General features: G+C 53.9%; 6 protein-coding genes across 6 annotated transcripts; 2 read left to right on the top strand and 4 right to left on the bottom strand.

The window, feature by feature from the left end:
* Window positions 1-950: 950 nt before the first annotated feature.
* MRS44_006234 (uncharacterized protein) lies at window positions 951-2,186 on the bottom strand (the record flags this gene model as incomplete). The annotated part of the gene is made up of 3 exons (XM_046268415.2): window positions 951-1,203; window positions 1,258-1,854; window positions 2,002-2,186. The coding sequence occupies 3 exons, from the start codon at window positions 2,184-2,186 to the stop codon at window positions 951-953; spliced, it is 1,035 nt and encodes a 344-aa protein (XP_046140181.1).
* Window positions 2,187-2,968: 782 nt separating this feature from the next.
* Window positions 2,969-3,838, bottom strand: MRS44_006235 (uncharacterized protein; the record flags this gene model as incomplete). The annotated part of the gene is made up of 2 exons (XM_065621694.1): window positions 2,969-3,204; window positions 3,403-3,838. 2 exons carry the CDS (start codon window positions 3,836-3,838, stop codon window positions 2,969-2,971), a joined length of 672 nt encoding a protein of 223 aa, XP_065477766.1.
* Window positions 3,839-12,794: 8,956 nt separating this feature from the next.
* Window positions 12,795-16,544, top strand: MRS44_006236 (uncharacterized protein; the record flags this gene model as incomplete). Its single annotated transcript, XM_046278136.2, has 2 exons — window positions 12,795-13,506; window positions 13,567-16,544. The coding sequence occupies 2 exons, from the start codon at window positions 12,795-12,797 to the stop codon at window positions 16,542-16,544; spliced, it is 3,690 nt and encodes a 1,229-aa protein (XP_046140177.2).
* A 785-nt stretch (window positions 16,545-17,329) lies between these two features.
* Window positions 17,330-19,905, bottom strand: MRS44_006237 (uncharacterized protein; the record flags this gene model as incomplete). The annotated part of the gene is made up of 3 exons (XM_065621695.1): window positions 17,330-18,571; window positions 18,691-19,760; window positions 19,830-19,905. The coding sequence occupies 3 exons, from the start codon at window positions 19,903-19,905 to the stop codon at window positions 17,330-17,332; spliced, it is 2,388 nt and encodes a 795-aa protein (XP_065477767.1).
* A 1,936-nt stretch (window positions 19,906-21,841) lies between these two features.
* MRS44_006238 (uncharacterized protein) lies at window positions 21,842-25,328 on the top strand (the record flags this gene model as incomplete). Its single annotated transcript, XM_065621696.1, has 5 exons — window positions 21,842-22,125; window positions 22,710-22,837; window positions 22,941-23,297; window positions 23,348-24,848; window positions 24,935-25,328. The coding sequence occupies 5 exons, from the start codon at window positions 21,842-21,844 to the stop codon at window positions 25,326-25,328; spliced, it is 2,664 nt and encodes an 887-aa protein (XP_065477768.1).
* A 323-nt stretch (window positions 25,329-25,651) lies between these two features.
* On the bottom strand, window positions 25,652-27,627 carry MRS44_006239 (uncharacterized protein; the record flags this gene model as incomplete). The annotated part of the gene is made up of 4 exons (XM_046268403.2): window positions 25,652-27,047; window positions 27,101-27,199; window positions 27,250-27,425; window positions 27,487-27,627. The coding sequence occupies 4 exons, from the start codon at window positions 27,625-27,627 to the stop codon at window positions 25,652-25,654; spliced, it is 1,812 nt and encodes a 603-aa protein (XP_046140174.1).
* Window positions 27,628-27,777: the final 150 nt, after the last annotated feature.

The following is a 27,777-nucleotide window of genomic DNA, read 5'->3' on the forward strand; positions in this document are numbered from 1 at the left end:
TTGCGTGGTGTGAGGCAGTATGCAGAGATCGCTGTTACACGGGCCTGGGGAGGTATTGCGGTCAACTGTGAGACGAGGGTGAGGTCATGGACCAGGGTTTCAGGACCGAGGTATGATAAGCAATTGTTGCTATTGCTGTTCTTGTTATTGTTGCATCAGAAGTGAAAGATAATCAGTTGTCTGTCGTTCACAGATAATCATGTCGTGAAGAATGACATCGTCTCATTGATTGATGAGAGGAGAGAAAACACTCCCCAAAAGAATCTGTGACCACGAGAGAATCAAGAAAAACACCGCTTTCTCGCTGTCGCCAAACACATTAACCATATGGCCCACCTGCTTGGTATTCATCTGCTCCTCTGCCAGGCCCACCAGTTCCCCAGAAGTTCTATGCGCAGCTTTTCGAGACACAAACTCAACCGACGGCTCTTCCCCGATGCCGTCCCTTCTCTTCTGTCTTCTCTCCCCAACTCCTCTTTTTCAGAAAAAATCAGTGTCCTCTCCAAACTCGCTCCGCTCCCCTTGAAACAACTCTTGTTCGTAAATGCGTGTGTAAATGACTGGTGAATGCAAAATCATGGAGGTGGCGCTTGAATGATCCAGATCGTGATGTCGTACGCGTCAGGTAAATAAACTCCGCCTTCTCTATCTCGTGGGAACCAACAGGCATTCGTGGTAGTATGCAAACCGTCGTGTCGGGCCTGTCAATGGATGCATGCATGCGACATGGGGTGGATGAACCGTGCAACGTATGGCCGAATAGAAGTAGAAAGGACTGCTGATGAGGGCGGACAATCTTTCAACTCATCGGGATGGTGACAAATCTTCTGGCAATCGTTTCTCGCTCTCGCCGGTCGAATGTCGTCGTAGGTAGGAAAGACCAAAGAAATACCTCCTCTCTTCATCCCCTGACCTGACCCCTGATCCAGGGGGTCGGTTCATGCTGCTCGTTATGCCACCTTCAGGTTTTCAAGCCTCTCTTGTAGCTTCTTCAATAACTCCGGGTCTGGTTCGGGTTCGACCTTGCGAGGTAGAACACGAGGCGATTCGTCCGTCTTCTCTAAGCCACACTTCTTGCACTTGGTTCCGTTTTCTGCTCCAGTTGGGTATACCGTCTTACAGTCCTTGCACTCGTAATGGGGTACGCTACTAGGACCAAATTCGTCTCCAGGATAACCGTATGGGTATTTGTCCTTCTTGGGCCTGCACAAATTGTTAGCAATTACATCATGCCAAGGATTCCAGGTCTTAACATACGGGTCTCGAGGGCAGTCCGTGCAGCGGACATGGCCGCACTTCTCGCAAGTCTTGTTACCGGAAATAAACAACGTCGAACACTCGTGGCAAGTCCTGCGCACCCGTTGACGGGGCTTCTTATGGACCAGATCCTGTCCGCCAGTCTTGCTGGGTCGGGTAAGGACAATCTTCTTCTCGTCAAAAGCGTAAGAGTAGTCGGGAATAATAGGGGCGTTCTCCTTGTTGGCTTTGATGATGGCGGCACGTCGCTCGCGGCTGGCGATAATCTCGGCTTCGGTTCGCTTGGGAGGGTAACGGGTACACTTGGTGCAACGGGCGTGCTGGCAGTTGGGGCACTCCTTGGCCGAGGAGAAGGTGGCATTACACTTGTGGCAGGTTCGGCGGACGCGCATGCGGATGGGCTTATCCATACGGAGAACGGTGTCGTCGGGAGATCCAGTCTGAAGTTCCGAAATCTTGATATCAAGTCCATAACGCTCGCCCAGCTTCTTGGCGCGCTCCTCAATAAGCTGGCTCCTGGTCAGCTTGGAGACGCCCTCGAGGCCTTCGTATCGAGCCTTGGCGTCGGGAGCCTTCTTCTCAGGGGCGGCGGGTTCACTGTCAAAGAGTTAGCGACCGATTGATATCGCAGAATGGCTGACGGTGTCCTGGTTAAGTCGCATACGCCCAGGCATACTCCAAGGAGCATTTTCGGGACACGCAGATCCAGGAAAACCGTGCAATTCGTGGCGGAAAAGGGCGTACCTCGTCTTGACAGGCTCAGATTGGCCGGCGGGAGCGGGCTTGGTGGTGGACATGGTGGACAGACGCTTGTTGGAAGAACCCTCTCGCTTGAGGAACGTCTTGGTTCTGGTGAGAAGCTTGCTGAGACCCTTCTCCTTCTTCTCCTCCTTGGGCGCCGAGGGCCCGGCCTGCGAAGGAGAGCTCATGATGTCGACTGGTTGTGTGTAACTGGTCGACTACAGATGGTTGATATCGATGGGATTTTAACGAGGGCCGAATAAACGGGAGCTAAGACCGGAGAATAGTTATGCTTTAATTGCCCGCTGAGACGACAGTCCGGATGCAGGAGGCAAATATGTCAAGAAAATTGTGGATGGGCGGGATTGTGATGTTTCGTGTAGTCCGAATAATGGGTCGAAGTAGACGAGGTTCGGTCGGACCGGGGAGTGGCGCTCAATAGAGGCGACTATCGAACGATGGTGACGGACCAAATCAAGGAACGTCGAAGCGGAAGGGGATCGTGTATCGAGGTTTGGCACAGGCTGAGGCAGAGTTTATAGACCTCCCATGACGCAGACGAATTGCGAGGATGGAGTGGTTGGTTGGAGGTTTTGAGGGGAGGAGAGAAGAGGAGAGGGAGAGAAGGTTCGCAGAGGGAGGATGGGCGAGGGCGGGCGAACTATACTTACTCTAGTCGTCGCTAGCTGGGGCGGCGCTGTAGTAGGCGAGCCGGCGTGGTGGTATCAGTGGGTACAGGCGGCCCGGCGCTACAGCGCTACAGAAGACGGAGGTGACGGACAGCGAATAGCAGGCGGCCCATGGCGGCAAGGGCCCAAAGCACCCAATGCCTGGTGACAAGCCGTACGAGTTTGTTGCGAGGGATCCATGGGAATCCATGACCCCATGCGGGAAGAGGCTTGTGGGGGAGGACGGGGGTGAGAGGGGAGAGGGGCGTGCGAGTCGTGGACGGCGGCCTGTGAGAATCAATCTATCCGGCAGCGAGACCTGATCTCCAGTGGGCGGCAACAGCAGCAGCAACACCACCAGATGCAAGAGTCGACGCTGGAACCGGGAACTGTAGTGGACGACGGCGGGACCCTTTCCAGGGAGAGGGACGACGCCAAGAAGCCGTCGCTCGGACTCTGGGGACGGGAAGGGAAAGGTGTGGTTTGGCGCGTGGTTCGGGCGGCCCTGGCGATGCGTCCCTCGCTTGGTTCTTTTGGCCTGGAGGGTGTGCGCATGGCCAGAGGCGCCTCTCTCCTCACAGGGAACCTAACCAGAAGAGCGATCCCTGTCATGGACCCATGGATCCATTAGCAACACAGTGTCCGTCTGACGGAGTTGAGGAACAGCAATATCCTCCGTGGTATTTCCCTTTCCAGACGGGCGGTACACTGATCAACGCCCTGCTTGTGCACACACAGTCGGGTCGTCCTGGAAGAGGCCTGGTGGCAAGCAGATGGTAGCAAATGGCAGCAAACGTGGATGCAATTGCACCGAGACCACATCCTTGCGGTCGGCCGCCAGCCGTCAGTGGCAGCATCGAGGCCCTGAGTCGGCCTGTCAGTTCAACCTTTTTTGTCCCTCCCAGCATGGAGGCCTTGCCTGTTGACGATTCATGTGTCGTTGGTCGCACAAGGCGACACGACACGATAAACATGGGTGGGTGAGTGGACGGGTCGACACCGAAGGCCGACCACGGAAACGGGGAATGCCCCGTGTTGAGTGTGGAGAAGGCAAACCAACCATCGGGTGTCATTGATGAAGGGAGACCCAGAGCGCTGGGAGTTGCGAGTCGCAAGTTGATGAGTTGTGCAAGGCCAACGGATGCTCCCCCCGCCGAGAGGAGCATTAGCATGATCCATGAGTCTAGGTTGCTAACCCAGTGGGGTTTAGTATTAGCCCATCTTTAGAAAAGCTCGTGGCCTAAGAAAAAGACACAACTTGGCCACTTTTTGCCCCAATAATAAGAGAATCTGTCAAACGGCAAAAGAAATTATGGTAAAAAATACCTTGGGTTAGGAAGAACCTTGAATTCTCTCAACATATTTTTATCAAACAACTTGACTAGCTATTCTCATTGCTTATTCTTGCACTGAATAGTTTGATAGCCCTAAACCTGCCAATATGTGCGTGTCTCAATATTCTCTTTGGCCGCGTGCCAGGGGTCCCTATCGAGGAGCACTACGATGTAGCACTGTCTCTGGCTACCTACTGCTCCTGCTACTTCTGTTGTTTCCGCGCGCCGTTCTCTCTCCCGTCATCAAGCTCGAGTATGGTGGCGGCTGCGGCGTGATCCAGAAGGCCAGGATTAGCGGGGAAGGTCCAGATGTTGAAGACGGCACTTCCGGCCAAGGCCAGCCACGGTCGCGGCAACAGACAATATCAGACCCGAGAGAAGGGAAAGATCTGGGCCCTCTGACTCAGGCGGCGTCTCTGCCGTGTCTCACAACATTCGTGTGTGTGTGTTGGGACGAGACTTGCGCAGAAGAAAAAAAAACGTTTGCCTGTCGCCATCCGTGCATTCTATCCATCCATTTCGCGAGAAATGCAAAACGCCAGCATGCACCTCCACGTAATACCTAGACCCAAAGCTGGGAACCCTTTTTCGGGGTTGTCCCGAGGAAGAGGTCAGGGTCAGGGCTATGATACAGTGCACAATGCACAGTACACCGTTCCTTGGTAACTGGAGCGGTAAGGTAGCAGCAGCAGCAACATCAACGTCAGTCACATCATTGCTCCCACCCATGGGGCCGGGCACACACCCCCCTTCCCGGGACCCCGCCCAAGCAAGATCCCAACCAGAACCCGTCCATCCCCTCCCCTGCCACTGAACCTCTCGCACCCAGCATGTTCGAGCACGAGTATCGCTTCTTCGGGGGCAGCTCCCGGCCGAGACGAGATTGGGGACAAACGAGAGAGAGGCCTTGTCTTGTCTTGGCCAAGGGTATCGCAAGCTAACTACTGTAGCCATGGCGCCAGTTCAAACCCTTGGCTTTCGTTATGAGACGTCACTTCCATCCGTTCCGACTCCTCTTTTGCCGTTGCATTTTGCTATCATTGACGGGCATCGTTTTCCAGGTCTGCTCCGGCTGGTCTACTCTCGGCTGCATCATCCGCGATGGCGTTGACAATCAAATCAAATGCCCGACTCTCTGGTAGCGCAGCCTCAGCTTTGAAAAGTCGGTATGACCCAATGTCGCTTCCACCTCAACTCCTATCTCCGACTGCAGCGAGGCGTGCGTTTCGACAAAAAGTCAATGACTGACTGCGCCTCGTTTGCATCCCGACAGCATGGGCAACCCCAGGGTTACCATGGGCGGACCACCTCCTCCTCCCTTCCCGCGCTCCCGTTTGCCTCAGTGCAAGATGCACCCCTGGATCCATCCATTCATTGGAGACTCCGTTTTCCATCAGTCCACCATTCCACTCCTCAAACAAACCAAGCTCCCCCAATCACACGTGGGGCCCGCGAGGAGTGTCCTGAGTGGCACTGACGGAAGAAATCTTCATTAAACCCAGGCCACTGGGTGCAGGGCGATGGACGTTTGCGCTAAACGTCTGGAAGAACCGTTCATTCTCGGTGGGCAAATCAACTTGCCCATCTCGATCATGGAAAACATGGCGATGGAAGGGTTCTTTTGCAAGCTGCTGACCTGTCCCTTCGCTAGCGAATAAGGGCCGAGTGCCGCCTGCAACGCGCCAGGACAGTGTGGTTGTGGTCGCCATGCGTTGCGTCGCTGGTGGTTGCGTGCGTGCCGAGGCACCGCAACCACAACTACACGCGCAGCAGCAAGGGGCAGACATGCTTACAGCACACACATCAACGATGCAATCATCCCGGCCAAGGGTTCTAACTTCTCACTGCGCGCAGTAGCTTGGCTGACTACTGTGCCTGCGCCTACGTCTGTTCGCTGACGTTGTTTGACCGAAACTCTGCCCGAGTTCTGTTGGGTCTGACTGTCTATCTGTGCTCGCTGCCGAGATTAACAATCGCATTCGCATGGCAAAAGACAAAAGCCAAATTTACAAATCGTCGATTCGATACAATACGCAGAGGAAAATGTCCGAGGAACCGAACGAATCTGGCACCCATGTCTGATCTTCCCGCTTAAAGATGCAAAAGCGGTAAACACCTCATCCATGACAGGCAGGCACTGGGCAATCCTTGAGGCTTCTGGCACGGAGGTTCAAGCCCAGTTTGCAAAAGCGCGAGACGGCGATGTATGGATGCGAATAGGGAATTTCCTCAACTCTCCTCGCACACCGCACTGACTGCACTGCACTGCACTGCGCTGCACCGCACCTCGCACATGGTCAGTCGCCGTGGCACGATGCAACATTCCAGTCGCTTGCAGATGTGGCCCAGCAGCGAGTTGAAGGCAGAGGCAGGCAGGCGACACGACTGTTGTTGGTCCATCAATTGAGGGGGCATGCGGTTCAAGTTACCCGTTGGGAATTGAATCTAGCACGGGGATTGCCCCGATGACGCTGATTGCCCTGTCTTGTCCAAGGGACGATTGATTGATTGATTGATTGATTGAGCGTCATTCTATCGTTGCCACATTCAATAGCCTTGTTATTGACTGCCTACGGCAACTATAGCAAGGCCTCTCTCCCTTGACATTGGACTTCTTCCCTTCCCATCTCTGCTGCATGGCATGACTTGCTTGCATCGTGCCTCCACCATGGCCCGGAGCGCCATGAGCTGATTTCAATGGAAGTCTCGCCCGTCCTGCAGATACCCGCTGTCTCCCGCCAAACGACTGTGCCAACCTGGTGGATCGTCCCGCCCGCCCGCCTCTTTACTCTCCTCTCATTGGAGCTTGGACGGGGAAAATATTATTAGCATTGGGCCTCCGGAGGATCGACCATGGGAGACCGAGCGCCCACCCCCATTCTCCTTGGTCAGAATCAAGATGGGTTGGATGGATCAGAGGGGAGTGGAGTGGAGGAATAGGAATACCGGACTGGAAATGAAGGTTTCGGGCTAACTCGAGGGAAAGATTCGAGAGGCTCCACGAACCACTCCGGCGGTAAGTTTGTCGTCAGAGACGCCAGAAATGGTAGCCGTCCAGAAGAGGGGGAGCGGGAGGCGTGAGTTCGGGCCCAAAGCTTGCCTGCCTGCCAATGGCTGCTGCTGCTCTCATGAGATCGAGCCATCAGTCGGTCGTGATGCTGGAATCTTAGATCCTTGTAGTCGCACTTTGGGCACCTAACGCCGACTGACAGAACCTTGTGCTACTGACGCTCGCTGACAGAGAGAGACAGGCTGGCGGCCGTTGATCCGCCCATCAATAGCCGTCGGTGGCTTCATGTGCGTCGCCCTCTTCAAAAGGTCTTGGGTTCCCAGCAGTCCCAGCGGGCCGGTTTCAGCACCTGAGACATGGCCAACAAGAAGCTGACAGCCCGATTCTGGACGGACCATTGCCACCGGACCCCGGCGCTTGTACTGTACACACCTGCCTGTGAATTGGGTGTTGGGCTTTCACCGCCCTTGTCTGTACTACGTGCATCATATCTAAAGCAGATCACCTGCGTGTGTATCGTAAGCAAACCAGAATTTATGTCACCGTCAGAGGTCTATAATCCTAATCCCTTCTATCCTTTGGCTAGTCTGGACTGCCAGGGTAGAATTGGGCATGGACCAGGCTTAGTTACACATACCACTATCTTGGTCGCATCTCTCTCTCTTGTTTTCTCAAGATATGCTCCCTTTGTGATACCATGCTTGGCCATGGTAGGAATGGCCCAGTTGCCGTATCCGCCAGGATCCATCAATGACTTGGGGAGGAATTACTATCACCAGGGAGGGTGAGAAACTCAAAGTCAGCGAATACAGTGCTCGCAGGATGCTCCATTCACTCTGTTATCCATGTAGATTTACAGCTCAGTGGTAGCTGGACACTTCATCGCTCCACGCAGGGGGTCGCATAAACCTCTGCAAGACTCCGGACTCGGCGGGATTATTCCTATGTACACAAATATCTAGTCGTTGTGCCAAAGAACGAGGCTTACACAGATCGAAGTGCTACAGGGAAATCCTCCTCCTTTGGGACAGTGTTTGTGGCGACATTCCTGCTTCTAGCTCTGCTTGCTTCCCAGATCCTCGAGTTTACTAGGGAGTCAGCGGCATACACTTTCTTGGCACACTGGCTACATCAAGCCGGTAGAGCTTCATCACATATCAATGCCACTTCTTACAGTCATCTCTTTGAGCCGGGTAGCCGCCGTGGGGAATCAGTTTTCGGCAGTTGTTGGTTGCATTGCCTCTTGATCCACTCGTTTGAGAATGTCTATCCTGCGCTGTGATGTCCGTGGCAATTATATCTGCATATACTCCAGTTCCAAAGGTACGGCGTGTGTTCCTTCTGATATCCTTTGTTAGCATGTGAAGCATAGGTGGTCATGGCCGCTGAACGGAGTGTTTTCAGCACATGTCCCCTTGATGGATGTCATGCGTTGTGACTGTGCCCACTGCCACTACAACAGTTGAGAAACATGCTGCTCTTTCAAGGCCCTTTTGCCAGCCTCATATTAAAACAATCCCAGTCTCTCCACCTCGATCCCACCTGCAAGACGAAAATGCCACGGACGGAGAAGAATGCACATACCTCGATGTGTGGACCACCACTTGGACAGTGTTGAAGGTGAACTGAAACCATGGACGAGATGATAAATACTAAGACAGATGTGGTACTAATCAATAGATGAAAGTAATTTGGAATAAGTATAGAGTATCTAGGGGTGGTGTATCAATATGTGATCCAGTTGTAAGCCATAGAAGAGTGTTTGTATTCGTGGTTGTTTGTTTGTAGTTTTACTGCCATCCGGCTGTGCTTGAAAGACAATTCTGCCCCACTTGGATCATCCAAGTCACATCGGATTACCATTTGCAGGTATAGAGGCAGTGGATGATTGGAAGGCTGTCTTTGACTGCTTGAGTAGCGTGTTTCGTATATACAGCGTGCCGGGCCTTCGGACTTAACTGATTTTACACTGCGATTGTGCCTCATTTCGAAAGGCTAAAGATCACATGGAGGGTTAATTAGCTTGTTGGCGATACTAACAGACGCCACCTCTATTACACTTCTCTCCCTTCGTGTACGCCTCATTAGTAGATTCGTGCTTCTAGCTTAGGAACTGTGGTTGAAACGTGTGGCGCCGCCTTTGACGCTCTTACTGAATCCATCGTTATACGAAGGTCGGCTGAACGGGAGAGCAGTTAGGTTTGCTGGCGAGCTGGTGATGCTCGTGCCCAAATGAAGAGGCAGGTTTCCGCCATGACCTCTCGTTAACAAAGCGAGATTGAATTGATCCGGTATCCGTGTGAGTGACGGGAAAGGCGTTTGGGTTATACGGTGTTCAAGAACACACTTTCGCGTTATTGAATCGTTGAGGATCTGTGGGTGTGAAGGGCCTCGTCAACACCGGATGCGTTGAGAGGTTTCTGGATGGCAGAGCTCACCGACATGTTTACTCGATCGGAGCTCATGTACGCACTCGTGATCTTTAGTTGTTGACACCTGGATCAGAATTACTGGCTTGTGTGTCCTCTGGCCTAAACGTTTTCGACCAGTCTTTCTTAGAGGCCCGCCAAGACTCTTGTAAACCCAGACGCCATCTTCAATGCGCCGAATGACGTCTGTTTAAAATGCCATGTGGCGTTTGCATGCTCCACGATGATTGCACGCTTTGAGTCTCGTGTTTCCAGCCAGCTATATGTATGTGTTTTTGTTATAGTGTGTAGGAACTCTTGGAGATGTCAATGCAAACTGACCTCCAACCCAAACTCTTTGCCCTGTGTCAATACCTTCTACGACCTTGCCTGAAGGGACAAGCTACTTCGTGTCTTCCGGGTACACTGTTTAAAACAGCTTCTTCCTAGTAACGGTAGAGTGTGCCTCGTCGACATATTTTTATGAAGCAAGGCATATCAGGTTTGTGGTTGTTGGCAGTAGAGTCTTTCAACGTGTTTAACAACTAACATTTTACAGTCTTTGCAACATCGCACGTGAGAATACAGTTCGTGAGGAACAGCAAACTGCTCAAGATTGGTGCTCGTATTTCCTGCTTGGCCTGGTCTTGGCCCTACAAGTCTTCAAGACTCTCAGCTGATAGAGTATTCCCTTCACAGCTGCTTCCACCTCTGTCGTGTCCGGCTTGATCCCCTTTCGCCCCGACACTCAGGGCCTTGGGCTCGTCAAGAAAAGAGGCCAAGCCTCCAAAGGATACGTAGGACTACGCAAGCAACAGGGTTCCGTCAGATCATGATTGAGGACGCCTTGCCTTCGGCCAACCCTCTTCGCCGACAACGCACTGCAAGAATCCAGCGCCAGGCAGGGCTTGTGCCCACAAGCCGTGACCTGGCCTGCAGTCCCAGTCCCCGCCCCGTCGTGGCTGGCAACGGCGTTGAAGACGGTCTCGTCAGGCAAAATTGGAGGTGCACACATGGGCCCTCTGCCTTGGCGCCGTCTGCACGATGGGTCGCCGCCTTGGAAATCGATATCCCCTGACTCAATCCCTTGAAAAGATTTTTTCCCAAGAGCAGCAAGGAAAAGGAAAGGAGGCTTCCCAGCTTGCGGGCAGGCAACCAGCGCCAGCCCAAGTATCAACGCTAGCTTGCAGGGACTGATGGATAGTTCCACGCACGGCCACCCGTTATCGAGCAGAGAGGTCCCAGGGATCATGCCCAAGCTGTCAGGTACTTTCGAAATTGACAAACCAGAGGACGCGGGTTCGACGGCTTCAGAGACTGATGGCCGGGACCCTTGATAGCGGCCATGACAGCATTGGCTCACCGGTTCCTTGTGAACTTTGTCGAAATGCGAACCGCTAGCAATCCGGGGAGGGGGTGTCAGATCTCCTGCTCGGAGGTCGATCCCTGGAAAGGCAGGACGCTCGTTGGACTCCCTTGCGCGTGGGGACGACGAGCCGGGGTGCTGGGCCGGGCTGGGTGTCTGTACTGTAGGGACTGTACTGTACAGTGTGCCTGGCTACTATGTACGCATCTCCCGCTCCAACCGAGAGTGAATGGTTGCAGGAGCCGCAGTCAGTTGAAGCCGGTTCAGAGCCATCTTGGGCTCGGTGCAGTGTGACTTGTCACGCAGCCTGCAACGCCTTGCTTCCGCGGCCTCTAGTGCTGGATGGGCTGATGACCCAATGACCCGGAGCCAGGCACTTGCAGGAGAGAGGCTTTTCCTGGACGGCATCGTCATGGTGACAAATCTCGGCAGATGGCATCCTTCCGACGACCGAAGCGAGGCGAGGCGGCCTGACCTGGCCTGCAGCAGACGTAGGAAACTTCAGCTCAACCAACAACACATGCTGATAAAGTTGGATCTCCTCTCCATCCATTGTACGGATAACGTAGAGTGGCGCCGCGGGACGGGAGGGCCCGCCGATCCGCCGGCGCCACTGAAACTTCGGCTCCCGTTCATCCATGTCCAGACGGCAACTCGGCCAAATGTTGATGTTGACAGGAGAAAGAAACTAGGACAGGCTCACGAGAACTCAATTGTGATTTCGGATCGATGGATGTGCTAGAATGAGACTCTCATCTATTACGGAGCACCTGTCCTTGCAGCTATCCCCGCAATAAAACACTTTCAATATCCCAGTCTCCCCATATTTCACAAGTGCTGGCACAGTCGCCTGCCTACCAGAGAGCACCGTTATTCTTGGTCCCAGTTCAGCTCATCTGCCGGCAGTTGGCATATTACATGAATAAGCTGTATCACAGAGCGGATAAATGCCTCGATGACTGGTCACGATGCACTCGTTTCAAACCTACATGACGTTGCCGAATCCTGCGAGTTGAGAGCTGCCCGGGACTCTTACAGCATCGTTCCACAACGTGGAAATCTCCAGATTCTTGCGCAGTATATTGCTCACAGGTTGGGGTTATCATGTCATTGACATGCCGATACGAAAGGTGATGCTGTCTGTTTCACCCAGACGGGGTCCAGGGTTGGCGGCCCAACAGTGGAGGTCTTGGAGAGTCATGTCTTTGGCAAGAATCATGTCTAAGGCAGGAATTAAAGATCGGGAATGAAGCCACGGGTTGTTGAGATCGGAGGGTGTTTCGATAGGGAGACCTGGCTGGGTATCGGGTATGTTGACGCCCACGCACATGGTTCCACAGGCTGAGGCATTCAACTGGAGTCTCACAAGGTTGGCTGGCAGAGTCTCAGATGATCAGAGACATTCAAATTAAGTCAAGGCAGTGAGGCGGTTGAAGGGATCTTGGTCTCAGCCTGGGTTTCGGAAGACGTTGCTGTGGCACGGCGTTGAGATCGTTGTGGTCAACGTTTTTGAGGTCTCTCAGCTGGGGTGAAGATCAAGATGCATCCAGTGAATCAGTGCCCAAGAAGAACTCATCAGCTTCGTCCAGGCACACAATGTAAGTCTTTGAGGTAAAACTCATCTCGGTAAAAAGCTGACGACAATAGAGGGTTGATGTTTTCATCTGATCTCAGTCTCATTCGGCTCGATAGGCAGAAGTACTCCAGCACAGTGAAAGTCAAACTCCAATGAAGCTTTTTGAAATGATCCAAGAATTGATATTCGGGATGCTCTTGTTAAGAGACTCTTGTCTTCTTCCTCTAGGCATCACAGTTGATGGGTCCAACCTCGAGTAATGGCTCAATAACAGCCATTAGATGACTCACGCGGCGAACTCGAGCCAGTCGACAACGCCCACAGTAGAACGAGAATAAGAACCGGAACTCTTGAATAGCACGTTTTCAGATCAGAGCATAGCATCGATCGCGAGAAATCGTCACTTGATCGCTTTTTCGAAATAGAGAAACACGATGTCTTGTTGTGGTCAGCTATTGGCTCCCCCTCCTCACGACCTCTACGGACTCTCTAGCCGGCTCATCATCGGCAACGCAATTTCCCAGCCAAAGAAGCTCGACGCGGCGTCGCGCGGCAGAAAAGACCAACTTGGAACCATCACCACCAACTCCTCCCCCTCGTCGTCGTCAACTCCAAGCTCCTCGCAGCGACACACTCTTGTAGCGCCCAATCCATCTCTCCACCCGCTTCAACTCTATCGCCCCGGCGCCCCAGACTGTGCAAACACTCCCTGCACAGTCGTCACCCCTGTTCCCGAGTTCCACGCCTTCAGCTATATGCAACAAGAGCCTCCCGAGAATCCAGAACCTCTGACTCACCAGGACAATCCATTTTACACCTCCTCCTCCCAGCATGGCCTCCTTCACTGTGACCCGCGTGGCCTCCGCCGAGCTCTCTCCCGAGACTCGAGTGGTCCTGAGCCGCGCTCTGCCTCGGCCCTCCGCCGGGACTCCGGCCATGACGTCGACGCCGACTTGCTCGATGAAGAGCTACGCCGACTGAGTCTCAGCCATGGATCGGCCGGTCGACCTGCAGCTCCCGGCCATCGCATCTCCGAGTATGAGAGTGCAATGACTCCGCCGACCCCTAAGAAAGCCCTGGGCTTCAAGGTCACCAAGCGCACAGAGACGCCTTCTGATGGTGTTCAGCTCGCAGACTTCCCCAATGGTGCGTTATCATACCTCTGATAAGATGGAATGTGAAGAGTCTAACTTGAGACTTCTATAGAGCTTTTGACGCACATCTTTTCGCACTTGCACTCCGATTCCCATGCCGCGATCGCCCTGGTATCGAAGCGCTTCTATGCGCTCATCACCAGCTCACATGCCTGGAGAATGGCCTTTCTGCGGTATTTCCCAGGACACGAGGCGCTCGAAGTCAAGACAAACGTGGATATCTGGGCTCATAGTTCGCATGACTTGATCCAGTCCGAGTCTCGATACTTTGCTCGTCTCACGCCCATGGCATCTTGGAGAAAGGAGTATCTGCTCCGTACGCGCCTGATGAGGAGTCTTGCGCGCGGCAAGCCTGGTGCTTCGGCTGCCTCTGGTGGTATTGGCGCATCTGTCCGCTCTGGAAAGAAAACCAGCGCAGTTTTGACTTTCAATTCGAAGCTGCCCTGGCTCGTATCCAGCCTCCACGCTGTCTTTACCAACGGGAAGAAGCCGCCGCGAGCTATCCATGGAGCCGCAGATCTAGGAGTCGCATCGATTAGCGATCCCACCAACGGAAGAATCGAGAAATGGGGATTCGTGGACCCTTTCAGCTCGATGCAGCTTGATGAGGTTGTCCCGAACTTGGTGCCATTTGGCCTGGGAGAAGGCCCTGCTGCCACCCCCAACGTTCTTGATGTGAGCCAGCCTTACGGCCTGCTCGCCGGTGAAGGCTTCCCAGGAGGCCGTGCCTACTTCCGCAGCACCAACGAGAACCGTGGACGGTATCTTGGCGGTGATTCTGGTGTCGTGGATACCTACCCTGATATCCCCAAAATACCAGAAATGTCTGAGGCTATTTGCAGCGTCTGGCTAGCAAAGTCGCAGGCTGTGCCTGCAAACACCAATTCGATGATCGGGATGCTTACTGGCTCAACCCTTGGTGTCGTATCATCCTTCGCTATTGGTGGTGATTCCGGCCCGCAGCGATATCAGGCTGGAGAAATCACCGCTCGATGGGTTCTTAGCCCTGGTGTGCCCATCATTTCCCTCAAGGTTGATGATAATTACAGCCAGAAGCGAAAGACGGCTGGAAGAATCTTTGCAGTTGCTCTGAATGCTCTCGGCGAAGTGTACTACCTGACTGAGCCGCCTAGCGCACAGAACCAGGCGAAGAGCGAGGACATTACCAAGAACGCTTGGTATGCTGGACGTTCAGTATACTGGCACCTCCTCGACTCTACGCGACGCGTTGCTCGCCCGGATGATCTGGATAAGAATGCAATTAGAGGAGCATACTCACCCAGGTCTCCTTCCAACTCGATGAACCTGAGCAAGAGTCAGTTGACTGCTGAAGCTCGAGAGATTGAGAAGTTCCTGCGCCATAAGCCGGCTCACTTCAGGAAGGTCTGTGAGGGATGGGACATGCAGCGCAAGCTGGAAGTTGATTTTGCCAGTGACGACGGCCAGGGTGCAGGCGAGAGCATCTTTGTGATCGACTGTGGCCTAGCTGAAGGTCGTCCCGCAAACATCCAACGCTATACTCGATCTCTGGTTTCTCAGGAGGCTCAGTCGTCTTCCGTTATTCTGGCACCGGCCCCTCCTGCACCTCCTGCTGCCAGTCAATCATCGCTCTTCGGAACAGCGCCGGGAGAGACCACCGGGACTCCTGAGCAAGAATCACCAGGACTTGCTTCTCCTGCCTCTGCGTCGTCACCAGACTCACTGACACATCTCCATGAGTGGGATAGCTGTCCGATGAACCTGAAAGGCCACTTTCATGCTACAGTCACCAGTGTTGGCCTGGATCGTTCCAATACTTCGGTTCTCACACTCGCTGAAGACCCCCTCTACACAGCCGAGGAGGAAATCCCAGGTCGCAGGTCTCGTCTGTTTGCCATCGGAACCGACACAGGTGCCGTTGTTGTGTGGAACGCCAGAGACAACACCAAGGGCACAGGCATCGACCCAGTTCGGCAGATCCAGACCGAGTCCCCCGAAGTCTCCTGCGTGGCACTTACAGCGTTGTATGTTGTCCACGGCGGAAGTGACGGGCTCGTTCAGGCTTGGGACCCCCTGGCCTCCACGCTCGAACCTGTCCGGACCCTCAACGCGAGGTCGAACGGTCGAGTTCCTCGACACATGATGACAATGAATCCCTCTCTTCGCGAGTCCAGCTACTCTGCGGTTGGCGCCATCTATCTTGACCCCGATCCAACAATCCTTCGAGGCGTCGTTTCCTTTGGCGCTTTCTTGAGATACTGGGCATATAGCTCTGCGGCCCATACTATGGGACGCAAGCGCCGCCTGAGGCATTCTGACGTTCATGGCCGTCTGGCCAGCCGCCGCCAGGGCGGAGTCGTTACCGACTTCATCGCCGCTGAGGAGGCTGAACTACGACTTGAGAACGAGCAAAAGGCCAAGGAGCGGGCACGCCTGCAAAATCGTTTCGGCGTTGGTGCGCTTGGTGACCTGACAGAGGAAGAGGCTCTGCGATATGCACAGATGGTCTCTGAAGAGGCATTCCTCGAGGAACAACGACGAACAAGCGACTCGGCCGCTGATGCTAGTCTTGACACTGCGTCGACCTTTAGCGAAACCACTGTCGACACCATCACCCCTGAGCCGAGCATTACTGAGATGACTCCTCCCACGGCCCCTCCTGGAGAGGATTTCCGTAGAATGCAAAATGAGGACGACTATGAGCAGCAGATCCAGCAGGCCATTCGTCTCTCGCTCATGGAGGGCGTTAACGAGATTGGCCACTCACCACCGGCAATGAGCTCAGGCGACTACGAATTCTCCCTTACGTTCAAGGCCAAGCCCGGCAAGAAGGGCAAACATTCAGGGCTCAGCTCTCCAGGGACATCCAAGACCGGCGGCTCATCCAGCCGCGCTGAGCCGCGCGACTATGACCTTGAACTTGCCCTCAAGCTCAGCATGGAAGATTCAGGTCATGCTTCATCCGATGTTGGTCTTGGCGTTCAGTTTGAGGAGTTCCCGCCTCTGGAGACGGAGGGTGTCGGAAAGGGAAAAGGGGTGCAAAGGTGGTGATGCTCGCCGAGAGATCTGTGTGTGCTTGCGTTTGTGTTTCGAACCTTTTACTTCTTGCTGCCGATGAGTCTGATACCCACTCTATTGGACTCTTTTGCAAGCATTCGATTATCTTACTTTACTTCTCGGCCTCTGCATGGCACCCTTTAGAACCATAGTTATACATTTACCTGAGCCATTACAACAGTTGCGCATTCTTGTCCCCGTTTTATCAGTGACATGCCATCTGTCGACATCTCGCAACCACCGACGTCGAAACAACCACCATCACGGCCGCAGACAGCTGAACCTTGTTCCCCCCTGTCAGCACCAAACGAATGCAAGTATCAAATCACCAGCCGTGACGCGTCGTCATGCCGCGAACGTCCCCGCTCGTATCCCCGTGTCGATCATTCCTGCCAGGCACACTCGAGGACGAAGAATGCCTCGGGACGGCTCGGGTTGGATGATCCAGAGTTTGTGTTTGGGCTATGAATAGGGAGGGGAATGCCAGCTCAATCAAGGCAAAACGGTGATAGGATGAGACATCATGGTCATATGATCTCGGTTTAAGTCTCAAGATAATACATTACTATGGTACAATACAATATCCCGCAACGTGCGGTTTCCATGTGCTTATGGCTCGTATTTCCAAGAGCCCCGTCTGCCAGGTATTCGTCATGTCGTAAACCTACATGCCCAACCAGAGCCAGTCTTTCCCGTACCACCCGTAGTATCCCTGACATGTGCCCCTTAACCTGGGTTTCCATTCAAGATGCCACCCATCCAAGCCATTTTGGCCCATATTAAATCCAAACCCAAATCCAAGACCAAACGCCAATCGCTATGCAGAACCAAGTCATTCCCCCAGTGAGGCCAAACCGTTGAGAAGTCGCACCGCTATCATCATCGTCCTTCCCCTTCCCCTTCCCGTTGTCTTTGTCCTTGCTTTTGTCCTTCTCATCTTCGTCATCGTCATCCTCATCATCCTCATCGTCCTCCTCGTCTTCGCTGCTACCCTTCTTCTTCGTCTTCTTGTTGGCACTTCCCGTCTCGGTAGGCAGGCTGTCTGTTCCTGTTGCCGTGGCCTTGATCGTAGTTACAGTTGAAGCTCCAAATGGGTACCGGACTGTAAGTGAAGTAGAAATGGCGATGCCGCTAGGACCGATGGTGACGGTCTCGCCGCCAATGACTTTCGTGGTACTCTTGGCGCCAGGCCCAGCTGTGAAGGTTGTCCCATCGATTATTACCAATGAAGGGCTGACCTTTGTGATGGTGGCACCGCCCACGATTTGGTATTTGGTATCAGTGGCTTTCGCACTAGTACCACCAAGAGTGGTTGCCTCGACAATAACACCGGAAGGCCCAATGGTAATGGTGTCGTCGTCGACGACCTGGGTTGTCGCTGGTATGCCTGGTCCGTATGTGAGGGTTGTGGAACGAAAGACGTAGATAGACACCCCGGACGCAGTGACCATTTCGCCTCCCTGTATGATAACATCCGTCTGGGGTGCACCGACTGCGCGGTAGGTGAGCGTCTCGTCATCCACCACGATTGTACCTGGCACAATGGAGACTGGCCGTTCTTCTACTCTCGCAGTGGCACCAGCCACAGGAACCTCGATTCTCGTCGACATGCCGACAAAAGGGAGCTTGAATGTCGTGCTGCCGACGACAGCCTCTGACCCCGAAACAATAACGGGTACTCCCCCGATTGTGGCCTTGGTAGGAGTGGCAGCCGAGACGACGCTTCCCAAAGGTGGTGGTTTCTTGACCGTTGCCCCTTCGCCAACAACCTTGGAGGGGAAAATAGTAAATGTTCCATGGTCTGCTGTGGCCGTTGTTGTTTGGCCCGGCTTCAGATCTGAAAAGGTGTGGTCGTTGATAATGACTTCTGGACCTCTGGCAGTCACGCTGAAGGTTCTTGGCGACTCTACCTGCGGTTGCGGTTGTGGTTGAGGCTGTGGTTGAGGCTGTGGTTGAGACTGCGATTGGGGCTGCGATTGGGGCTGCGATTGGGGCTGCGATTGGGGCTGCGATTGGGGCCGCTGTTGCGGCTGTGATTCAGGCCGTTGCTGGGGTCTCGCATCTTGGTTATCCCCCCAGGTTGGCCATGGTTTCCATCCTGAGGCATATTAGAGGGACGGGCCATCTGTTTCCTACTTACCGGGAGCCCATTGACTCCCTGAGTGGGTCGGTTGAAGCGTGGAGGTGGTTTTGAAGTAACAACGACGGCAGGATTCTTGTCAGTGGTGACAAAGGTGACAGTCCTCCTAGAGGATGAAAAGGTTTCCACTGGTTGTCCAGGTCGCTTGGTGGTTACACCGAATCCTCCCGATGGTTTTGGTGGCGGTGGTTGTCCAGGCTTGGGGGCAGATGTAGGCTCTTCCTCGCCCAGCGCCTCAGAACCAGTGGTACAGTAGTTGGGGGTTTTGATGGCGGGATAAGGTGCCGTGTAGTCACTGTAGTTGCCGTATAAGGTTGTCGTAGCTGTATAGACGATGGAGAAGACGGTGACAGGCTCATCCTCTCCTAGGCTGGTGCAAGGTGTTGAAGAGCTTGCAGGTACCGCAGTGGAGGTGCCGTTCCCCTTGGAAGTAATGGTGGTACCATACCATCCATTGCTGCTTGAAGTGGATGACTTGGTCTTGTTGAGAGCGGATGTAGTCGGGAACGAGAGATCGGGAGCGTGTTTAGTCCTCACCCTGCCTCGTGAGGGTGCCGATGCCGTCGAGGCCGTTTCAGGCGCAGGCCTGGCATTGTTCCCCGACTCGACAGCTGTGGTGGGAAGGGAGTGGTCAGACGCTTGTTGAGGCCTGGCCCTGTTCGCCGAACCCCTGGAATTATCGGGAGATGCCCCTGTATCTGGGGCTTGGTTGGCTGCTGAAGGAGGAGCTTTGGCGGGAATTGCAGTGAATGAAGCCGAATGATGCTTTGAAAACGAGTGATCGTTGGGCACACTGATGACTTTGGTGCCGATGGGAGGCTGTGCCGACGGGCCAGAGGGAGATTGAGTCTCGTCCTTGTATCCAGCTGTAAGAGGATCCTTTAAAGAAACTGACTTGGCAGCTTCAGTAGTGAGGCTGGAGGTGAAAGAAGATGGCCTGGAAGTGGTGGTTTCCAGTGCCGAGGTTGATGGTGTAAGTAAGCGAGTGGTGATGCTGCCTGAGGAAGTCGCGACTGTGGTGCTGTTGATTAAGGGGAATCGCGCAGGTGCCGCCTCACGGTTCACGACGTCTGAGGGTGATTTTTAGCATGAATTCGTATCCCCCCTCTCCATCATCAATCACAACTAATAAAACTCACCTCGACGCACGACAATTCCATCGACGGAATGCACGAGCGCTGCGATCGAGAGCAACGCGACCGTGTGTAGATGCATGCTGGATCTTTTCGCCTAGCACGTCAGGCGCCAGTGAGCCATCGAACCGAAAACGAACGAACGAACGACAGGCAGGCCTCTTAAGCGAGTGATGAGGCCAAGTCTGAGGAGGTAGGTATTCGTCTCGACATCAACTTGTTGATCTCTGTAGTGGCCGAACGAGGTCTGACCAAGCCTGGCCTTGACGTCGTCGAGAGAGCATGGAAAGATGAACCAGAGCCAGAACAAGATGGCGAGGGCTTGAACGTTAATGAACCGGCCGGCACGCTACTGTCCCAACCCACCACCACCGATTGAACGGCCAAGCTCTAGCGCAACCTGGCATGGGTTTATCGGCCACGGCACAGGCGACAATGCGCTCCCGCCTAGGCCAAGCGACTGGGGCTACTACCGCAAAGGAACTGGGGCCGTCCTGTCGCTGGAGCCAGGGCCTCCTTGCACTGTTTCATCCTGCCATGGAGGCCGAGGGTGTCAAGTGTTCATGCTCTCGGGATGTGACACCCACACACCGACACCAGCACCAGCGGCGCATCTCTGCGGTCGGTCGGAGGACACCCACAGAGAGACATGATGGACTGGTCTAGAGCAGAGGCGCCGCGGGAGTGTACAACCCGCGTGGAGGAAGCCCTCCGATATGTCCATCAGACCCGAAAGACGTGTTTCAATGGTTCAATTACTCCGAAAGCCATGTTCAGCCTTCTCTCCCGGTTCTGCATGCCAACTTCTGGGTTCCAACCTCCGCTGCACTGGGGATGAACCCACAAGGTTGGACCAGCCCAGCGTTGGACCAGGGCGATTCTCCTTGGCAAACTAACACCTCCCTCACTCAGCCTTTTGATCTCTTGGCTTGAGCATTCTCTTTAACCGACCCGACCTCTGAAATATCATTCGCTCTGCCTCATCGGACCGTTCAGGTACGCGGGCTTTGCTAGGAGATGGCACACGTAAGCTCTCACGACGGTGCCTGTCCAATGTTCACCGAGACTGCATCGCTGTCACTCAAAAGTTCAATACATCTCGACAGCCTGTGGAACAATGTTTAAGACACTCAGCTCGGAAATCAGGGCATCGATTGTGCGGGCTGAAAAGAACTGCCGTTGTCTGATTAACTGAACATCAAAATCAGATCAGGACTTGAAAACAAGCGCGACAAGTGCAGCGCACGCACTCAAGGCTAATGCCGACAGAATCCTCCCTAAAGCAAGAAAGGGGAGATGAATCTTAGCGAATTGTTAGCGCCTACTGTCGATCCTCAGGTGTTGTGGAGTCGTGAGATGATGGCTTCACCACCAGTTGTCTTGTTGGTTGATTCCGTGACTTCGAGCCCGTGGACAGCAGCTCTCGGATCACGAGGACAACTCCAATGTCAGGGATATGTGCGGATATCCGCTGGACCTGGTCCTCGATTCCCGGCTATCGTCTTATTATCGTACAGATCGATATCCTACGTGGGAGGTTCGAGGCACAACGTCTTCAGGGGTGATCGAGGTTGGACTAGGTTAAAATTACGGTTGTTGGCTGCGGATACTGGTGCTTCCAACTAATCGTCTCCAATGATCTCATTCCGGGGCTTGGATATTCGCCGTCTTCGTTATCTGCGCTACTGAAGGAACTTTTCAGCTGCATTGGTGGCGAAGGAGGACTCGGGGTCACGGCCTCGGTCTGTCTTGGTGGGTTCCGTCGAGGTTGGACGACTGACAGTGGTAGTTATTGCATTTCATGTCGGACCATCTGAGACTATTGATCAGGTTCCGAAACTTGCAGTTGAAAAGTTGGCCGCAAAGAATTCACTTCTCTTCATCTTTGAAGTTCGATACAATCCTGCAGATTGCCTGCCGCCTTGGACCCTTTTCTCGCAAGCGAGCCACCTTCCTTCTCCAACTCTCCTGTGCCCCACGACATACAGCATCTAGAATGCGGTCCGGAGATCCTCCCCATGCTTCTTCAAGCACCATGCATCCATCCCTTCAGCCCCAATGCTGAAGAAGCCGGGGAGTCTGATGATCTAGGGCTCCGTTCCCTGTTGACTGGAAGAACGACGGATGCTTGTAAGGCCATTCCCTCTTCTCAGCTTGAACCGAAATCCACTAGAAGCGGAGGACCATGTGTCGGTGGTGGGTATCCTTGCGACTTGGACAGGCCCAGCTCGGTGTCGGCGAGTCAGGGTGACGAACTGGGCTCCGCTCCTCCCGCCACAAGACCCAAGACATTTGAGGCCCTGTAAGACGGGCCAGGGCCAAGCCAGGCCAGGCCAAGATGGGTGCAGCAACTCTGCGCCCTGTGGCTTTTCTTCAGGGAGTGGCGCGTCGAACTTTTTGGCTCCCTCGGTCGTCTCACCTTGCCATCTCGCGCAGAGAAACCGGTGTCCCTATCTCATGAGAGCCGCCTGAATCACCTCCCATCCCCGCTCTCTTGCTTCAACGTACATACAGCGGCTTCGGACCTTTGAAAAGCCCATGGCTAGACCCTTTGATCCTGCATGCGGACCCAAAACGGCGTGAAACGGGCCCCCCCGACAGCGCGTTGCGGTCGCTGTCACATCATCGCCGCTGTCCACCCAGAGATTTGAAGTGAATGCCTGCCTGTCCCTGGACGAGGAAAAGCCTCGCCGTTGAGGTTAACGATATCGGAAATTTCACATCGTGTCAGTCGGTCTCAAGATGTGGACAACCATCCTTGGATCGTCTCTCCTTCTCGTGGCTGGAGCCCAGGCTGGTGATCCAGCGCCGCTCCTATTATCTCCCAGTCAATGGCAAGTCCCCTGCCAGATTCACTCGACATCAACGTCTGACTTTCTCAACTAGGAAAGGAATCGACGGCAACTGGTCAACTATTTCTTTCTCATTGGGCTCGAACTCACAGGCTGTCGATGTTCTTGTGAGCACAGCTCTTTCAGAATTTTGGGCTGTTGGAGCGGGAGGATGTTTACCTCGTATGTCTGCCCGGCCCATGGTTACCTCGACATTTCTCCTTTGATTACAACAAAGAGGACCTGGCCGAATCTCGGCGACATTACCGTGCTAATAATGCCATAGGGGAACCTCATTGTAGTGCTGCTCGAGGCGGCATATATGAACCCGAGGAATCCAGCGATTGGCAATCGTTGGGAACCTGGGAGCTGGGACTGAGTTACCTAGGATACAGGGGGAACGGCGAGTATGGTCGCGACCGAATCACCACGCAAAGTTCTACCAGCTCGGTGCCATATTCAATGGATGGGGTCCTCATGGCTGCCGTCAACACTACCAGTTATCTCAACGGACTCTTTGGCTTAGGAATCACACAGGGCAACTTTAACGGAACAGTTGCAGAATCGCCCTTGACCCAAGCAGTCAAGGATTATGGCTGGATTCCCAGTTACAGCTTCGGCTATACAGCCGGTGCGCATTACAGTACGCATCACATGCCCTTCGTCTGTTGATTCCAGAGGCTAACTAGGCAGGAAACGCTCCCGTCTCACTGACACTCGGAGGCTATGAGCCGTCGAGATTCAAATCGCACAATGCCGACTTCACCTTGTCTCAACCAGATAACATGGAGCGAACCCTCGTCCGTGGTATCGAGATCAATGGCAGCGTTGTCCCGGATAGCTGGGACCCAGAATCTATGCTGCTCTCAGAGTGGGAAACGTCGTTTGATGCTATTTTTGATAGTAGCACTCCATATTTATGGCTCCCGGATGCTGTCTGCGATCAATTCGCGGCAGCACTTAACCTCACATATAACAGCACCTTCGACCTTTACCTCATTAGCAACGAGCAATACCGCGAGTACTCGAAGGCAGATAACTTGTCCCTCACCTTTGTACTGTCCAGCTTCGACAACAACGACAACTTTGGCGATCCTTATGACGTCTCTGGCGTTGTCAATATTACGTTGCCATTGAGAGCCTTTGTCAGCCTTCTTCAGTACCCTTTTATGGAAGAGACGATCAAGTATGGCGAACCTGCGGTCCCTTATTTCATGCTTCGGAAGGCACATAACAACACCACTTATATCCTCGGCCGGTCATTCTTGCAGGAGTCATACCTCATCACCAAATACGACGAGGGAATCTTTTCAATACACCAGGCCCTCTTCCCCGAGGACTCATCATCCGACCCCGAGTTGGTTGCCATTGGACAGCCCGATAACAGTCCTTACCCACCACCTTTCTCAGGTAACTCGCGAAATGGACTTTCTAAGGGTGCGATTGCAGGGATTGGAGCAGGCTCTGGGGTGTTTGTGGCCTGCGTGGCGGCCTTGGCGGGATGGCTATGTTATCGTCGCAAACGAAAGAATTCTGCTGAAAGCGCTACCTCTTCGGAAGACGACAAGGACTTGGCTGCCAGTCCAGTGACTCGATCTCCGAGGTCACCTATTATGCAACTACTCTCTAAACTAACTCGATGGGGCAACTCGGAGCACCAGACTCCCAAGGACGGGAAGGAGAACGAGAAGATATCCGAAGCCCCCAACACCCAAATATACGAGATGCCAGCTCCGATACCGCCGGCGGAACTTGACGGAGATGACGGCACCTCATGGAATGGAGATACGGAACTGGGCACAGACAGCTCGCAAGGCATATCCGCATATGAGGTAGCAAGGCGGAAGCTTGACAGACAGCTACAAGGCCCTGTCCCAGCATATACACCTCCTACCGATGGAACCGTGTTGCCTCCAGAGAAGGCCATCTACCAACCAAACCCAGCAAACACCCAACCTCGTGCGTTGCAACGCTCACCCACTCCTTCGACAGGAACGGGTCAAGAAGGCAACTCAAATCCAAACTCGATACCCTTGCCATCTCCCATGACTCCTGGATTCGACGCAACTGGCCGCCCCCTCCCCGTGGCCTCTCCGATGACGGCCACCTATCCCGTCTCACCTACTCATGACGGGAGCACCTCACCAAACTCACCTTTCCCCCGTCTTCAGACGGCCAGACCAATGGTTCCACAGTAACGAGGCGGCCTCATTCTGGAGTTGAATCATTCTCGGCATCAAACACATCATTGAATGTACCGCGACCTCAAATGGTGCAAAGGACACCAATTGACCCGTCCAAGGTGGTGTTTCTAGGGCCGCTGCCCGGAAACGCTCGCTTTTCCAGACACGATACGCCTCGAATCACATTAGATCAAAGCCACCAGGCTGATGATGTTATCAACGCCGCACCGGACGATGAGGGCACCGTGGATAGTTTGGGCAGCAACTTTACGGTGGAGGAGGAGGAGCGAAGACAAGGAGCAGTGGCCGAGCAGGTGAACCGAGCGACAAACGGGTCATCTACTCAGGCACAGTCTATGCGATTGTCAGGCATGAGCCAAACAGCCGAGCCCAATACGCCTCATAGCCAAGAGCGCATCGACGGGGGCAATGAGCTGGTCCACGTCCCGCAATTGGCCGAGAGACGGTACAGCTGGGAGGAAGAGCGATGATATTTTGGAGTGCATGTCTCATGATATAGCCTGGAGCTATCTTCTGGTGTTTGTCGCATTGCGTGGTACTGGGTAGGGCCATAGAATTGGTTTTAGGCTATGGCGTATGTGGGCATTCTGGAATTGTTCTTCAAAAAAGGTACGGGTGCCTCTGGTGGTTACTCGTCGTCATTCCCTATGTTCATACGTATGAGCGAGCGCATGTTTTAATATGATATCAAATAGAATGATGTGATAGTTTTTAGCTTTCTATTCAAGACTGTTATGTCCATATGCAAAAAAGTCATTTCTATCGTCTATTGTTCGTTATCCATAATCGTCATCTACCAGATCTCTTGCCACCACGTCAACGAGGACAACACCTTTTTGCGCTCCTCAGTATCCTCGGCGTCCTCAGAGAAGGGCTCAAAGACGGCTCTCTTTGCTGCATCTGCCATCTTGGTTGAGCCGCCGCAGACGCAGAAGATGCCATTATCCATTATCGGACCCTCCAGACGCTTCGCCTCATCACGTAGTCGGTCCTGGACGTAAATCTTGGTTCGTTGGTCCCGTGAAAAGGCGAGAAACACGTCGAGATTCCCATCACGCACTGCAGCGTCCCATTCGTCATGGAAAAAGTAGTCAGCATCGCGGTTTCGGTTGCCGAAGAAAAGATGCATGGGTGCTCGCGAGGGGTGAGTCAGGCGCTCTTGGATGAGAGCTCGGATGGGGGCGAGGCCGGTGCCAGTAGCGATAGCGACGAGGGGACGCTGGGCGTTTTGCGGGCCGTGGATGGGGGAAAGGACAGGCTTGTGGGTGACGGTTAGAGAGGAGCCTGCAGGGAGGTTCTCCAGGTAGCGAGAGCAGAGGCCTTGGCGAGGCTTGCGGAGGATTGTACGGTACTTGACCAGGGCAACGAGGAGCTCAACGCGCGTGACATCCTCATCTGCTGGATGGTTTAGTTTCATGCCGCCATTGGCGATGCTAAAGTCCCGGCCGCGGATAAGGGGGAAGATGTCGAGGATGCGCTCAGCCGGGAGCTTGACCGACGTGAACTCCTCAAGGACCTCAAGGATCGACCGCCTGGATCGTGTGGCATAGTCAAAATACTCGTCCAGATACTCGGTCATTGTGAACTCGAGGAGACGCTCCTTGTGGTCGGGGTTGGTGGAGAAGTAGGACATGCTCTTTAGGAAGGACCTCCGAGGGATGGCGGTGAAGTCAATGTTGTTGAGAATAATCTCCCTTAGTGTGCACTTGGGGTCTATGTACAGGTTCTGCGGGAGGGAGTCGCAGAGGGATAGGTCGAGGGGCTTGTCGGCGACGTCATCCCAATCCATGAGGGTGATGAGCTTCTGAGCGTCTTGGGGGAAGTTCTTGGGGTAGATGGTGAGGCAATCCCCTGGATTACACTGGAGTTTGACTCCCTCCCGCCTGGGTATGTCGAAGGAGACGAGTCGAACATCCTGCCAGTGGGTTTCCGGTGTGAGTCTAACGTTGTCGGCTAGGGTGGCGGTCCAGCCGTTGGGGATGGGCAGAAGTGAGGCGGGAGGTAACTCTGAGAGTTGGGGAGAAGAGTGACCGTTGGCAACTTGGCCATTTCCCAAGGCATTGCTAAGAGACCACTTGGGAGGGAGGATAATATTGTCGGGGATGGGCTTGAGACCAAATGGTGGAGGGTGGTGCTCCAGGAGGTGTTTGGAGAGGGTTTCGGACCAGCGAACAAAGCTGCCGTCAATACTAAACAGCATCAGTGAGATGTGTGTGAAGCGAGTTTCGATAAGTAAACTCACCCATCAGGAAACTGTTCATCAGCCTCAAAGGATTCAATGAAAGTTGTAGCGCCAAGCTGCTCCAAGCGCCTGTTCAGTTTGCGGGCTGCCCAGTTGAACCTGAGAGGTGTAAGTCGGCGTCACAAAGTAGTATTTACGGGGACACAAACTTGACATAAGTGCTATCGCCCAGACCAAAGGTTGTGTACTGAACAGAAGACAGACACCCTGGGGGAAGCTTCTTGCGTAGCAGTCTCTTCCAGAAGAGGAGCGAGTTGTGTGGCATATCACCCTGACCAGTGGTTGATATGACGAATATCACAAACCTATGCTGCAAGAGGGCATTCTACACAATAAGGTATCCGTTAGTGACTAGGATGCTGGCTGCTTATGGCGAGGCGACCTACCAGATCTACCGCGTCCAGCTCTTCAACTCGGCTCTTGAAGTGGAGTCTCTGGCAGACTCGCCCGAGCTCCTCGGCCATGTCCTGAGCATTGCCAGTCTCTGACCCGTAGAGGATGAGCACGGTCCTGTCCTGAACGGCCATGGCGAACTGCTGCTTCTGCTGGTGAGACTCGGCTCGACTCGAGTTGAAGGAATGGGGAAAGCAGGGGGGTTTCAAGGCAGGTTCCGCTTTCGCAGTTGAAGATTGAAGGTTTGTTGGTTAGCGCCCGTTTAGTTCCATGTCCGATGGCGG

This window comes from Fusarium solani, assembly GCF_023522795.1.
Source record: "Fusarium solani strain SB1 chromosome Unknown bctg00000003_1, whole genome shotgun sequence".
Classification (NCBI taxonomy): Eukaryota; Fungi; Ascomycota; class Sordariomycetes; order Hypocreales; family Nectriaceae; genus Fusarium; species Fusarium solani.